The sequence below is a fragment of the Onychomys torridus genome, chromosome 5 (genome assembly GCF_903995425.1).
Source record: "Onychomys torridus chromosome 5, mOncTor1.1, whole genome shotgun sequence".
Lineage (NCBI taxonomy): Eukaryota > Metazoa > Chordata > Mammalia > Rodentia > Cricetidae > Onychomys > Onychomys torridus.
The window spans coordinates 103,523,632-103,537,650 of NC_050447.1; the positions used below are offsets into that span (position 1 = coordinate 103,523,632).

General features: G+C 40.3%; 1 protein-coding gene across 1 annotated transcript in view; it reads right to left on the bottom strand.

Annotated features, from left to right (window-relative positions):
- The window catches only part of Cdkal1 (CDK5 regulatory subunit associated protein 1 like 1), a 554,248-nt gene extending 552,973 nt beyond the window's left edge, over positions 1-1,275 (bottom strand). The window contains 1 exon segment of the mRNA XM_036189139.1: positions 1,112-1,275. Within this exon segment, the coding sequence (XP_036045032.1) occupies positions 1,112-1,186 (75 nt within the window). The 5' untranslated portion in view covers positions 1,187-1,275.
- Between the last annotated feature and the right edge of the window lie 12,744 nt (positions 1,276-14,019).

A 14,019-nucleotide genomic window follows, 5' to 3' on the forward strand; every position in this document is an offset into this window, starting at 1 on the left:
AGCTACTTTATATCAGTGAGGGAAAAAGAAGTAAGCCAAGCACCCATCCTTAAGATTATTGTGTTAATGAGCACACCACATGGTCAGTCAGTCCTCCCTCTTCCTAGGCTGTGATTGGTCAGTCACAACAAGCCCAGCCAACCAGGAAGGCCTTTTATACAATAGCTGACAGAAGAGATGGCTCCTTTTGGCATTCAAGTGGATGTCAACTTGGGGTAAGACACCATCTTGCCCAGCACAAAGAAAGCACATACCTAAGGAGTGACACCTAACAGGTCAGAGACCATGCTCACAGCCTTTGAGCACCAGGATCAATCAACAGCCGCACTGAGGGGAAGCCCTACTCTGCTTATTCATCTGAACTGTCCTCCTGAGTCTAAAATCTTGTGGGCTGAGCATTAATCGCCTATAAACAAGGCTTTGCCAACTCAGCCATCAGGTACAGCTTGGCCTTTCTCACACAGGTTTTATTTACACACTACAGTTGTCAGTGAACAAACAGTGGTTTGAACAAATTTAGGAAACTCAGCCTCTTACAGATCCACAGTGCACAGACGTGGACAGGGAAGAACTACAAGAAGGAAACTGCGTAGTCACTGACCTTAGGAATTCACTAAAAATTATTTTCTTACAGAACTTTTAAAGAAGGGAGGTGCAACTGAAAAAAAGAAAGGCCAACATAGACCTCAGCCACCCTCCTTTCACAGGAAGAGTACTTCCTTCTTGTACTGGAGATGATTTCCTGCCATGTGCTCTGCTCTGCCTTCCAGTGGGTCACTAGGTAAACTGCCCACTGCCTCAGAGTAAGCCAACTACTGCCAAGCTCAAGCACGAAGTTCCAACAATAGTCCCTTCTCCCTGCATTGTCACGAGCTGCCCTCTATCGAAAATCCACTACATGGAGGCGAGCATTCTATTACTTCTTCCATTTAGAAAACAAAACACAAAAACTCTGAGAAAAAAGCAAACAAACAAACTTTCTTAGCTCCCCTACAGTTCTTTCATTTGAAAAAATACTTCAAGAGTCATCTATATTTATACAATTATCCTCCATCTCAGACTGTGGCCATCACACAACCAAGTCTGATTTAGATGGTATACAATGACATACCGTGATTGATTCCCAGTCATCTTCTGAAACACAATTGCAGCATGTCACAGAACCAACTAATGCTCCTTCAAGCATTTTCCCATGGGCATCAGGATGCCACACTCTCCTAGGTCTCCTACCACAGGAGCCACATGCCAGGTGTCTTTGCCTTGTTTCTCATCGATCCAGCTTCTCAACCCTGGAATAGCCCATGGCTCCATTACAGGAATTGCGCTTCTCTGCAGTCACTCCCGGGTGATCTCATCACTCTGAGGCCTTTGAAATGCCAACCCTGTGCTTATATAACCAGCCCACTCTTCCCCTGAACCTCACACTCAGATGTGCAACTGCCTATTGCAAATCACTGTCTGAGTGCCTAACGACAAATCAAACTTTACAAGTCAAAAACAGAACTTCTGGTCCTCTGCCTCTCACACTACATCACCTCACAGGCTTCCCTCTTTCCTTTAAAGACAATCCAATATGCTTAGACCCAAAACCCTAAAATTATCCCTGGCTCCTTTGTGCATTATCTCCAAATCCAATCCACTAATAAATTCTGTTGGCCTCTCTCAAAAATATACTGAGGCTGTTTGTGAGCACTCTCACACATATGATATTCATGATCCAAGCCATCATTTTTAAACATTTGTATTTATTATGTGCATGATATGTGTCAGAGTGCAGGAATGTTAGTGTGCACCACGGTACCTGTATGAAGGTCAGAGGACAACTTGCAAGAGTCACCAAACCCCTTACTCCATCCCATACATGCTATCACCCTTCCCTAATCTTGTTTTTGTTGTTGATGTTGGTTGAGGTTTTTTTGCTTCCCCCACCAACCCTCAAGCAGAGTTTCTGTGAAGCCCCACCTGTCCTGAACTCACTCTGTAGGCCAGGCTGGCCTCAAACTCAGAGATCCACTTGCCTCTGCCTTGAGTGATGGGATTAAATGTGTGTGCCACCACTGCCCAGATGTTTTTATTGTTCTTTTTTAACTGCAAAACTTAATCACTTGCCCAAACGTCTTTTACTCTCTCTCTCTCTCTCCATTAGAATACACACGTGGTAAAGGAGAGATTTTTCGTGCTTTGCTCTGGTTTACCTAAAGTGCACAGGACTATACCTAACACCTTACAGCTTCTTGATGAGTGGTTTACTGCAGACCACCCAGTCTCACAAAGTATGGGCCTGGCTACCTCTGTCTGAGTAACTGAGTTCTCATTGCTGTGACAACCTACCTACAAAAAAAGGGGGTTATTTGAGCTCAAGTTGAGAAGATACAGTCCATCCAGGCAAAGAAGGTTTGATGGCATGAAGTGGTTCATCACATTGCACTACAGTCAGGAAACAGAGAAGGATGAATGCCTGTCTCCGGGGGGCTTCCTCCATTTGTACCCTTTTTAATTCAGTCTGGAAGTCTAGCCCACATGCAGGACAGGAATTCCTTTATCTAAACCTCTCTGGAAATCCCTTCACAGATACACCTAGAGCTCTGTCTCCCAGGTGAGTCTTAACCTAGTTAAGTCAGTAATGATTAACCATCACAACTTCCCACTGTCCCTACTGTACTAACCTTTAGACACACTGAGTAAGCCAAACTAGGTCTTCACATATGCTGCTCCTCAGCTGGACTATCATCTGCAAGGCTTACTGCAACACTTATCCAAATGGCACTACTTTAAGACAGGCCTTTCCCAACTACCTTAGCTAAGATGACCACATTGCCCAAGGGCACACAGTCTAACTCTACTGTACACTGCAATTTTCTTCACATGGTTAACTACCTGACATCATGGATAAGTGCACATCTTTCATACTACAACTTAACATTCATAAGCACTAAAACATCATCTCACTTTCACTGCCAGCACCTCCAACAATGCTGGCACACAGCAGGCACACCATACTTAATGACTAAATAAATAGATAATAATGTTTGATAATGTTGAACTTACCTGCTCTTTCTATTGTACTAGAGAAAATTCTTACATAGAATGAAATCTACGACGAAAAACAATCCCTTAGATTTCTTCTATCACTATTATCCTACACTATACTAGTGAGGAAGGCTAAAACCAGGGAGCACATCTGAATGTTACTAAGAACTACTGAAGGATTATGAATGATTAAATGCCCTACTAATAAAAGTAAAAGTTTCTTTAAAAAAAAAGAAAAATCATACAATGTTTACACCAGATCCACTCAAGGGAAATATAATTTAAACAAACAGGGATAAAAGGAGTCAACTACTAAACAACATTGTTAAAGAGTTAGGGAGCACTGTAGAACACTCAGAACTAGTGTCTACTGAAGCTAGAAGACTTGTACACTGATAAAGATAGAATCAGAGTCTAGGCCTTCTCTCAATAATGAAAAACACAAACCATGTAAGAGTCTAATATAATACTGAGAAGTAAACATCCCAGAAAACAGAAGATTCATTTACAAAAAACGACAATAAAAACAGGATCAAATGCTCAACTACACAAACAATAAATATTTAAACAATGAGTTATCTATCGTTACCTTGATGAGAAATTAGACTAGCAAAATCCTTGTGGCTCCCTAAAAGCATGGCAGAACTAGTATACTCTTTCTGCAGAACCACCTGCCAATACGCCTCAGGCTGTACAACACACACCTCTTTCATCCAGCAGTTCAATTACTAGAATTTTACTTTAAAGAGTCAAAATACAGACATTTCTAAACCTGACTCTATATCATAATTACTTTCACAGTCTCATTCATCACTATGAATAAGCTAACATTTTCACTTTAGACAAGCTGGTAGATAAAAAGGTTTAAATCCTCAAACATTTAAGTGCCAAGAAAATGAATTTTAGGGGGAAAAAAAGTAATAGTTAAATAAGGCAAAAAAAAATCTCTTAAAAATTCCTCTCAAAAGCACAGGAAGTCAAGTTTCATAAAGATGAAGACAGAAAAGATAGATATGGTAGAGTAGTGGTTCCTTACACAAGTGAATTGGTAAGGAACTTTTCATAATATCAAATACCCAGAACCATGAATTTCCAATAGCAACAGTTCTAAATCTTGAGGACTCACTCTGGTTCCCTGGGGAGCTTTTGGAAATTATTACCAACATGTGAGTTCAATAGGCAGAGGAACAAGAAGAAGATTCGAATAGAAAGAAAATGACTAACAACTAAACCCTAGGCCAGCTGAATCATTATCTAGAAATGGATCCGGAGCATCACTATATTACTCTAAACTCCCAGCAATTCTCTTACATGTGCAGCAAAGATCACAGACCGATGTGATACATTAGTAGTTTTCACAGTGTGATTTCCAGAACAGCAGCATTAGCATCAGGTGGAACTTGAAAGAAATGAAGTCTTATGCCCTCACCATACACATGCTGAATCAGTTTTTTGTTTGTTTGGTTGGTTGGTTGGTTTTGTTTTGGTTTTGTTTTTGGGTTTTTTTGCCAGAGCTGAGGACTGAACCCAGGGCCTTCCACTTGCTAGGCAAGCGCTCTACCACTGAGCTAAATCCCCAACTCCAAATCAGTTATTCTTAATGAAGCTAGGTTCAACAAACCCCCCAAATAATTTTATTTGATAGGTACTGTTCTAGAGTTATTATTTCATAGAGACTGGCAAGAAGAAATGTCAGACATTACTGAATCAAATGATTTTAACATAAGTATAAAAACAATTCAATGGGACAAAGAACAGTCTTTTCAAAAAATGATATTAAAACTAGATAGTCACACATAAAGAAATGCAGCTAGCCGGACGGTGGTGGCGCACGCCTGTAATCCCAGCACTCAGGAGGCAGAGCCAGGCGGATCTCTGTGAGTTCGAGGCCAGCCTGGTCTACAGAGTGAGTTCCAGGACAGCCTCCAAAGCTACAGAGAAACCCTGTCTCGAAAAACCAAAAAAAAAAAAAAAAAAAAAAGGAAAAAAGAAAGAAAAAGAAAAGAATGCAGCTAGAGACCCGTCTCACATCATGTTCAAAACTAACACAAAGGGGTACAGACTTACATTTAGGAGACCTAACACTACGGAACTCTTACAACTTACACAAGTATAAAGCTTGCCAACATTAGACAATGGGTTCTTAGTTATGACAAAGCAAAAAAAGAAAACAAGTTAGACCTCATCAAAATTTAAATGTGTGAGCCAGGCACAGTGATAGGCAGGAGGATGAGGAGTTAAAGGCTGTCTCCTTGGATACAAATCAAATTTGAAGCTAACTTGGGCTATGTGAAACCTGTTCTCAAAAAATTTAATTTTCATGCTTCAAGGACAGCATGAAGACTGTAAAAAGACAGTCTATGTAGATGGAGGAAAAAATACAGTAAGTGACATAATATGATAAGGGACTAGTATCAGAGTAAATAAAGAAATCAAAATACAAACCTGATAAACCAAATTAAAACCTGATAAACCCAAATTAATACTTGATAAGCTTATGAGAGCTATAAGCAAAATTAGCCATGAGGGAAAGAACATTCAAACCCACAAAGATATACCACTTCACGCTCATTGGGACAACTAAAATCACAAAGACAGGTAACCATGTTAACAGTAGTGAATCACATCACACAGAAAAAAATAATAATAATCAGGCCTGCCACAGTGGTGCACATCTTTAATCTCAGCACTTGGGTCTATATAGAGAGTTCCAGGCTAGCCAGAAATTCACATTAAGACAATGTCTCAAAATGTATAAAAAAAAAAAAAAAAAAAAAACAACACCTAGATAACCCAGCTAGAAGAGCAGATGCCGTATTTGGGCTGGAGACACGGCTCAGCAGTTAAGAGCAATGACTGCTCTTCCAGAGAAGCTGGGTTCTATTCCCAGCAACCACATGGCAGCTCACAATTGTCTATAACTCCAAAATTTGACACCCTCACACAGACATACATGTATCCAAACACCAATGCATATAAAATAATAAATTATTTTTTAAATGTCGTATTTAACTGCCAGAGAAGTAGGATATAATAGAGACCAAACAACAACAAAAAGAAAACAGATGTGCCACAAACAGCAAAGTAGGAGAGTATGTCCATGCGACTTAACTGAAATGAAAGATTAAGGAAGAAATACAAAAAAAACGACTCTCTGGGGGCTGGAGAGATGGCTCAGAGGTTAAGAACACTGGCTGTTCTTCCAGAGGTCCTGAGTTCAAATCCCAGCAACCACATGGTGGCTCACAACCATCTGTACTGAGATCTGGTACCCTCTTCTGGCCTGCAGGCATGTATGCCGGCAGAACACTGTATACATAATAAATAAATAGACTTTTAAAAAAAAAAGTCTCTCTGATTTAGTTATATGGAAATCTAGTTTTCGCAAAATTACTAAGAAATTGGTACATCTTTCTTTATATTCTAATGTGTAAGGCATCACTCAAATAAACGATTTACAATAAACCCCAATACCTTGATTATCTGAAATTGGTCTCAAGTCCTCTTCAAAGATGAATCTGGAAAATTAAAATTATTTAGAAAATGCAAGTATCCTGTAAGTCACAAAACCGCTGTAAGGTCTGGCCACTGTGAAAACTGCTTACCCCTCACTGTAACACCACAGCACAGTGAAAGACACCAAGTAAGAAACAAGTGTTCCCTTGAAATACAGAAAAGTTTTCTAAGCAAAGGAACGCGAAAGAGAAAAGAAAAAACTCAAGTCACCTGCTCCTATGCCCAAGTTCAGCGTAAAACTCATTTATTCACAGCCTGATCACGTAGCACCAAGACAAGCACGTTCACGAGAAACGTGAGGGAAGAAACGAGGCTAGACCAGACTGTGAGTCCCGGGCTATGCCAGCATCATCCGCGGCCACACGAGCCGCTCTCCGGGCAGCGCTCTAGCCTCCCAGTCCCCATCCCAGCTGCCAAGTCTTTTTCAAACTGCGAAAACAAGCCAGCGATCGGCCCAAGGAAGAAAATCTGCGGAAACGAAACTCCGCCAAAAAAGCAGCACGGCCCACAGTCGCTGAGCATTGGTACAAGTGCCCCTAAGTATCCACAAATCCGGAAACTCACCTGTCCAAAGTGAGAGGAAAAAACACACGCCACTGTCAGGAAACTGCACAGACTTCAGATGGAGCGCGCCATGACACTTGTGTCCCGCCAGGCTTATTTGCGCATGCTCCGCGACGGTAGCCGGGAGCGGTCAAAATGCGTCATTGTTTCAAGTTTGCGTAGGGTTTTAATTTCATAATTGTTACTAAATTCTTCTGCAAATAAAGAAAAAAAATACACTCCTATGTCATCATGTTGTCAGTATCTTACCAAATAACTTCTGCTGAGCCCGTATAATCTGTCCCGGACAGCTAACAGATTAGCACAAACATGTTGCTATTTATTATTACTATTCCTAGTTCACAAAAAGGAACTTAAGAATTTAAGTACTTCCCAGAGTAATTACTCCCACTGTAAATCTTTTCTTTACGTTTTACCAGTTTCCTCCTCTATCTGTCTGTGTGTCTGTCTATCTATCTCAATCTCGATCTCTTTTGAGACAGCCTCTCTCTAGGTATCCCTATATGGCACTCACTACTTGGACCAGGTTGGCCTTGAACTCACAGAGATCGGCCGGCCTCTGCCTCCCAAATGTTGACATTAAAGGCGTGCACAGCTATGCCTTTCTAATTTCCTCCATTTTTATAGAAAAAAAAAAAATAGACAAGGAATGTTTGGTCTACTGAATAATAGAAATCATTTAACACTAAGCAATTTGGGGATGTCGTTTGTTTCTAGGGAAACTTAGAGATTCTTGTTTTTATTTGCTTGGATTCTAGAAAGAAAGAAAGAAAGAAAGAAAGAAAGAAAGAAAGAAAGAAAGAAAGAAAGAAAGAAAGAAAGAAAGAAAGAAAGAAAGAAAGGGGGAGGGGCTTGCTTAGGTAGCCCAGGCTGACTCAAGCTCTTCCTGCTCCTGCCTGCCTCTGCCTCCTACTGCTGGAATTACAGATGTGAGCCACTGCACTAGGCTTTTATTTCTGCTTCTCCAGAAACAATAAGCCTAGGCAGTCTGGTTTCATTTGATAATTTCATAATAATACTTAAGGATAAAAAACGTAATACCTTCTTTATCAGTAACATATAATATCAAATAGAGCAAAAAGAAAAGAATGATATGAAAAATACAGGATAAGATCTTTATGTTTTTATAATGCTGCAGATTTGTGATGGGAGATGAGTGGCTTTGGTTCGGTTGGTTTTGGGTTTTAGCAATCCATGTACTGGGACCTGGGGCCTTCTGCATGCAAAGCAAGCACTGTACCATTGAGTTACAGCTACAGCCCCTGGTTTTCTCATATTAGTCTCCATAGTGAAAATTGAAGAGAAAAGAAAAAATATGAGGAATAATCAAGTCAGTGAACTCTTATTATCCTCAATGGACAAAGAAAGAATAAATCCAGAAATTATAAAAATTTAGAAACAGATTTGGCTTATGGTCTTAGCAATTATCTGTTGTACTAATGGATTTAAACCAATCAATAACCTTTTCATAAAACATACATGTGCTTAATTTGCTCTTAGAAAATCAGAAATGCATGTGAGTTGTTAATGCAGAGATTAGATTAATGTAATAGCAGCATACTTAAGACAGATTCATCTATTTGTTATGTTAACAGGACAAGTGTAGATGCTCTTAATTTGTGAAGTTCAGGAAGTCACCATGCAAATATGCTGTGATTTACAATGACTTTCAACATCCTTTGACCGAAATCCAGCTCCAGTTTCTTAAGCAACAAGGGAATGGGGTTAGCACACAAGAATCAATGTTGGATGCAGGGACTGAGATCAGATATGAGAAATTGCTTGTCAGAATAAAGCTCCCCTGGCTGAAAACCACACATCAACAGGAAATTTTTAAGAAAGGTTGTTTTTTTGTTTTTTTGTTTTTTTTTCAAGAGTTGGATGACCCCAACAGGAAAGAGTGATAGTAGGAACATGGATAAAACACAAAGAATACTATATCAACGTCAAAAGAAAGACTGCTTCAAGTGGATGAGGGCTTCAATACAGAGGGTAAGAGAGAGACACTGAGGGTCTTAAATGATGACAGACAACGTGATGTGAAATCACCTATTGTCTTTGGAGGAGTGCTGAAGGGTCATCTTACAAAGCAACCACTAGAGGTCGGAGTGCTGTACGTCTAACACCAGCTATCCTGGTCTATCATTTCACATAAACAGGGTTGCTTTAATTCTGTAATTAATTTTCTCTTTCCATTCTCCCGCTCTTAGTACAAGTGGTTAAGAGGCTCTACAAGTGCCCCTTGCCAGAGGAGTGAGAGCACCACAGGCCCTTGCCATAGAGCAGGTAACCTGCCCCAGGCCCAGAATTCCGGCCTTTGTCATCTGCAAGAATCTAAGGCTGAATCTCCCAGGGCTACCACAAAGAAAAAATAAAAATAAAAACACCTGCCCGTGACAAGGCTGTTTCTAAGGAAAAGCAGAAGTGAGCTATGATGAGAAAAAGATCAGTAAAGTCTAAAGACAATTTTAAGACCCCTGCTGCCCAGCAGACACAGAGCTGTCTTTATTTCTAAATCGTTTGACTTTGTGAGCAAGTAAATCTCTACATTTTCCTTAAAACAATCCAAATACATTTCTATCTCTCGCAACCCAAAGAGTTCCATCTGTTGGTGGTGGTGGTGGTGGTGATGATGTTTTGATTTTGGTTTTGATTTTATTAAGACAGGCTCTTACGTACCTCAGACTGCTACCTCTAAACCTACTGTGTAGCTAAGAATGGACTCAAATTTCTGATCCTCCTGCCTCCACCTCCCAAATGCTAGGATAAAAGGCATGCATCAAAACACACTAAAATTCTTATTGTTATATACACTCCCAGTGACCAAAAATATTAACTCATGTCCATTATATAACATTCTCATGGTTTATAAGTATCAGCAGGAGACATGATGTTTTCTCTGTCCTTCTAATACATGACCTAATACATAATAAAATTGTTGTTGTGGGGAATGTAGCTCAGTGTTAGAGCCCTTGTCTTACATGCCTAAGGCTCAGGTTGGATCTCCACTGCTGTAAACACTAACAGTTATGATAGATCTGTTGTTAACATGAACTGAGTTACATAATCTTTACTGCATGGACTCAGTATACTAAGGACTATTCTAAGTGCTCAGGAGATAAAACGTAGCAAAGTCTCTTCCTTTTTGAGAGGGTAGCAGAAACATGCAGCAGATACAGACAAAACACAATAAATATAGCCAGGCATGGTGGCACTCTGCTTTAAGCCAGCATTTAGGAGGTAGAAGCAGAGGGATCTCTGTGAGTTCCATGCCAGCCTGGTCTACAGAGTGAGTTTCAGTCTAGCCAAAGCTACATAGTAAGACCCTATCTAAAGAGTGCAAAACACGAGAAGATACATGCTACTGACTCCTGACCCCCACACAGGGATGGCAGGCAAGCACACATGTACACACACACACACACACACACACACACACACACACACTATAAAATTATTATGCTCTTTTGCTCTTCCTCTCTTCTTTCCTTCCTTCCTTCCTTCCTTCCTTCCTTCCTTCCTTTCTTTCTTTCTTTCTTTCTTTCTTTCTTCCTTTCCTTCAACCCGTGCTTCATTGAGTAACTCTGGCTGGCCTGTAACTCAATATGTAAAACAGGCTGGCCTCATAGAGGCCTGCCTCTGCCCTCCTAGTACTAGAATTAAGGACTATCCCTGGCCTATATTGTATTTATAATGAAGACAAGGACAGCCCAAAAAAAAAAAAAAAAAAAAAAAAAAAAAAAAAAAAGATGACATCAGATTAAGCATCAAAAATCAGACCTTGAGTTTTTTTTTTATTAATGTCTTTGTGTGTGTGTGTGTGTGTGTGTGTGACAGAGAGAGACAGACAGACAGACAGACAGAGACTGAGAAAGACTTGCATGTTAGACAATTTTGTGGAGTCAATTCTCTGTTTCCATCTTTACATGAGTCCTGGGGATGGAATTTGAATTTCCAAGCATATGCTGCAAACACCTTTACCACCTAAGCCATCTTGCTAGTCCAGGGCTTGAGATTTTTTTTAAAGAGGTTTAAAGAGCCTTTTAAAGAAGCTAACTAAGAAAAAAAGGACTTGAAGAAAAATATGAGGACAGCACACATCCTTAATCCCAGCACTTCAGAGGCAGAAGCAAGTGAATCTTGTGAGTTCGAGGCCAGCCTATTCTAAACAATGAGTTCAAAGCCTGCCTGAGAGAAGAAAAAAAATTTCCATGAACAGAAAAACAAGGGGGAGGGAAGACTATAGGTAGCACAAATATGGGAGAGAAAAGGAAAAATAAAGAATGTGGGGTCTTACCTACTCCCCCAAGCCTCATACAATTGGTGAGTTGTTTTATAACAAGTACTCAGAGGTATACATTAAGAAATCTCATAAATTTGTTAGCTTTCCTACCAAATATTAATGACATTTGAATTGAGGGTAATAGAAAATCCTTGCTCTCTTTAAATAGGATGAGTTGAGATACATCTAAGGTAATTTTTAATTATTGTTTGAGAATTTCATTCCTACATGCATATTTTATGTTTTGATAAAAACTCATCCCTGACGTTTGGTGGTGGTGGTGCATACCTTTAATCCCAGCACTGGGGAGGCAGAGGCAGGTGGATCTCTGTGAGTTCAAGGGCAGCCTAGTTTATAGAGCACGATCCAGGACAGGAACTAAAAACTACACGGAGAAACCCTGTCTCAAAAAAAAAAAAAAAAAAAAATCCATCCCTGACTCCCTCCCATCCAACTTCTCCTCCCATACACCCTCACCACCATGTTTCCCTCCCAAGATTTCTCTATAGTCCTCGCTATTCTGAAACTTGTCATATCAACCAGGCTTGCCTCACATTCATGGAGATTTTCCTGTCTCTGCTTTTCAAGTTCTAAGATTAGAGGCATTTGCTACCAAACTCAGCTAATTTCAAACTTCTTGAAAGTTGCCAAAACAGCCAGGTTGTGGTGGTGCACGCCTTTGATCCCAGCACTCAGGAGGCAGAGGCAGGCGGATCTCTGTGAGTTTGAAGCCAGCCTGGGCTACAGAGTGAGTTCCAGGAAAGGCACCAAAGCTACACAGAGAAACCCTGTCTCAAAAAGCCAAAGAAAAAAGTTGCCAAAATATTGTAATTGATGCGTATATAATCTCCATCCCCAGAGAATAACACCTCATAGAAACAAAGAACAGTGGTCAGAGCCACGAAACTATCATGGACATCATGTCATTCTAACTGCACCAACCCGGGGAACGTCTTTTGTTTTCTTTCTTCCCTAACCTTGAGACTTTGGAAGAAGAATATGCAGTTGTTTTTTAAAATGTCCCTCAATTTGAGTCCTCTGATGTTTTCACGGCTACTTCATAAATTTTGTTTTGTTTTGTTTTCTGTGTTTTTTTATTTTGTTTTGTTTTGAAACAGAGTCTGACTATGTAGCCTTGGCTGGCCGGAAACTCATAGAGATCAACATGTCTCTGCCTCCAATTACTAGAATTAAAGGCAGTACATTTAAGTCATGGATTGGGGGAAAGACTACCAGGGAAGAAATGTTGTCTGTGCCCCTTGGCCTATCTCAACAAAGGCATGTGATACATCTCATTAACAGTGACATAATTTGAATATTTGGTCTCACCTGCCAGAAGCCATTAAGAACATACAGCAGATGACAACTGGCATTCAACAAGTCGACCTATCAGATGAATAATTCTCTGATAGTGAGCCCCCACTTGGCAAAGACCATGGGGGATCAGGGGATCACTGACTCTGAATCCGTTTGTTTCTGTCTGTAGTTTTTCTCATGTGCCACTACATTTCTTCCCTAAAATCAGCTATGGATGTTTTCCCACTCATGTATATATTCCATCTATTGGGCACACTTAGAGCTGTGGATGATCAGGAAGATGATTTCTGATTAATCTGTATAATTCTGATGAATAGAAATAATACTAGGATATTTTTCATAACTGACATAGGAAAGTAACAGTATTCTCAGTCACAAAGACAGCAGCTAATTTTAAACTTCAGAACAAATTCAAAACAGACTAGCTGCCCCTGCATAGAATACACAAGGACAAGTTCCCATGTGTCTGTTAAAGCAAAGTCAGGCTGATAACATTGAGACAGGTCAGTGGTTGGCTTTCTGCACGTACTCCTAGCCTCAAGGTTCAACCAACCAACTAACTGTTTGTTGTTTAAGTCCTGAATTTCAATGTCACTCTCTGACTCAGAAGGTTAACCACGCAGAGCTATGTGCCTGCTTTACTCTCTAGCACAACCTCCTTAGCCTGAGAGAAACTGTGTGATTTCTCATGGATCTGTCTCTTATTGTTCACTCAAGAAATGTTTCGTGACCCTGAAAATGTAACTAAAATTTGTCCAGAGTTTCGGGAGTGAAGACAGAAATATGCATGAAGAGGTGAATGAGTGAGTGAATGAATGATGTAGTAGTGTGTGAAGGAATGCAGCAGAGTAGAGAGAAGAAATGTATATAGTAGGGAGATGTGGAGCTATGTAAAAAGGAGATGTAACTGTAGGTAGAAATATAAGGATGTGCAGGAGAGAGATGTGTGGAGACAGAGAGGATTTTTTTAAGATGAAGGAAAAGAGGAAGTTACCATCAGAAAGTGTGTGTTTCCTTGTTTACCCCTCAAGCAGAAAAAGTCTAGCCCTCGCTGCATTCATGGGTATTTTTGCACATGCTGGCTGCTGGAGGCTGGCCCTCCAGTCAGTAATACTCACCACTATAAAAGGACTCTTCTTTCCTCTATTTTCAGTGAGTGACTTGAGGGAGTCACACTGAGGGTCCAGAAGCATCTTGTTTCAGAGCATGTTGCTGCTTCTAATTGCAATATCTCTAAATGACCCCACAGGGAACAATTATCACTATGGCCTTTGCCAAACAGGGACTTTCCATTTCTATCATTCCTTCTA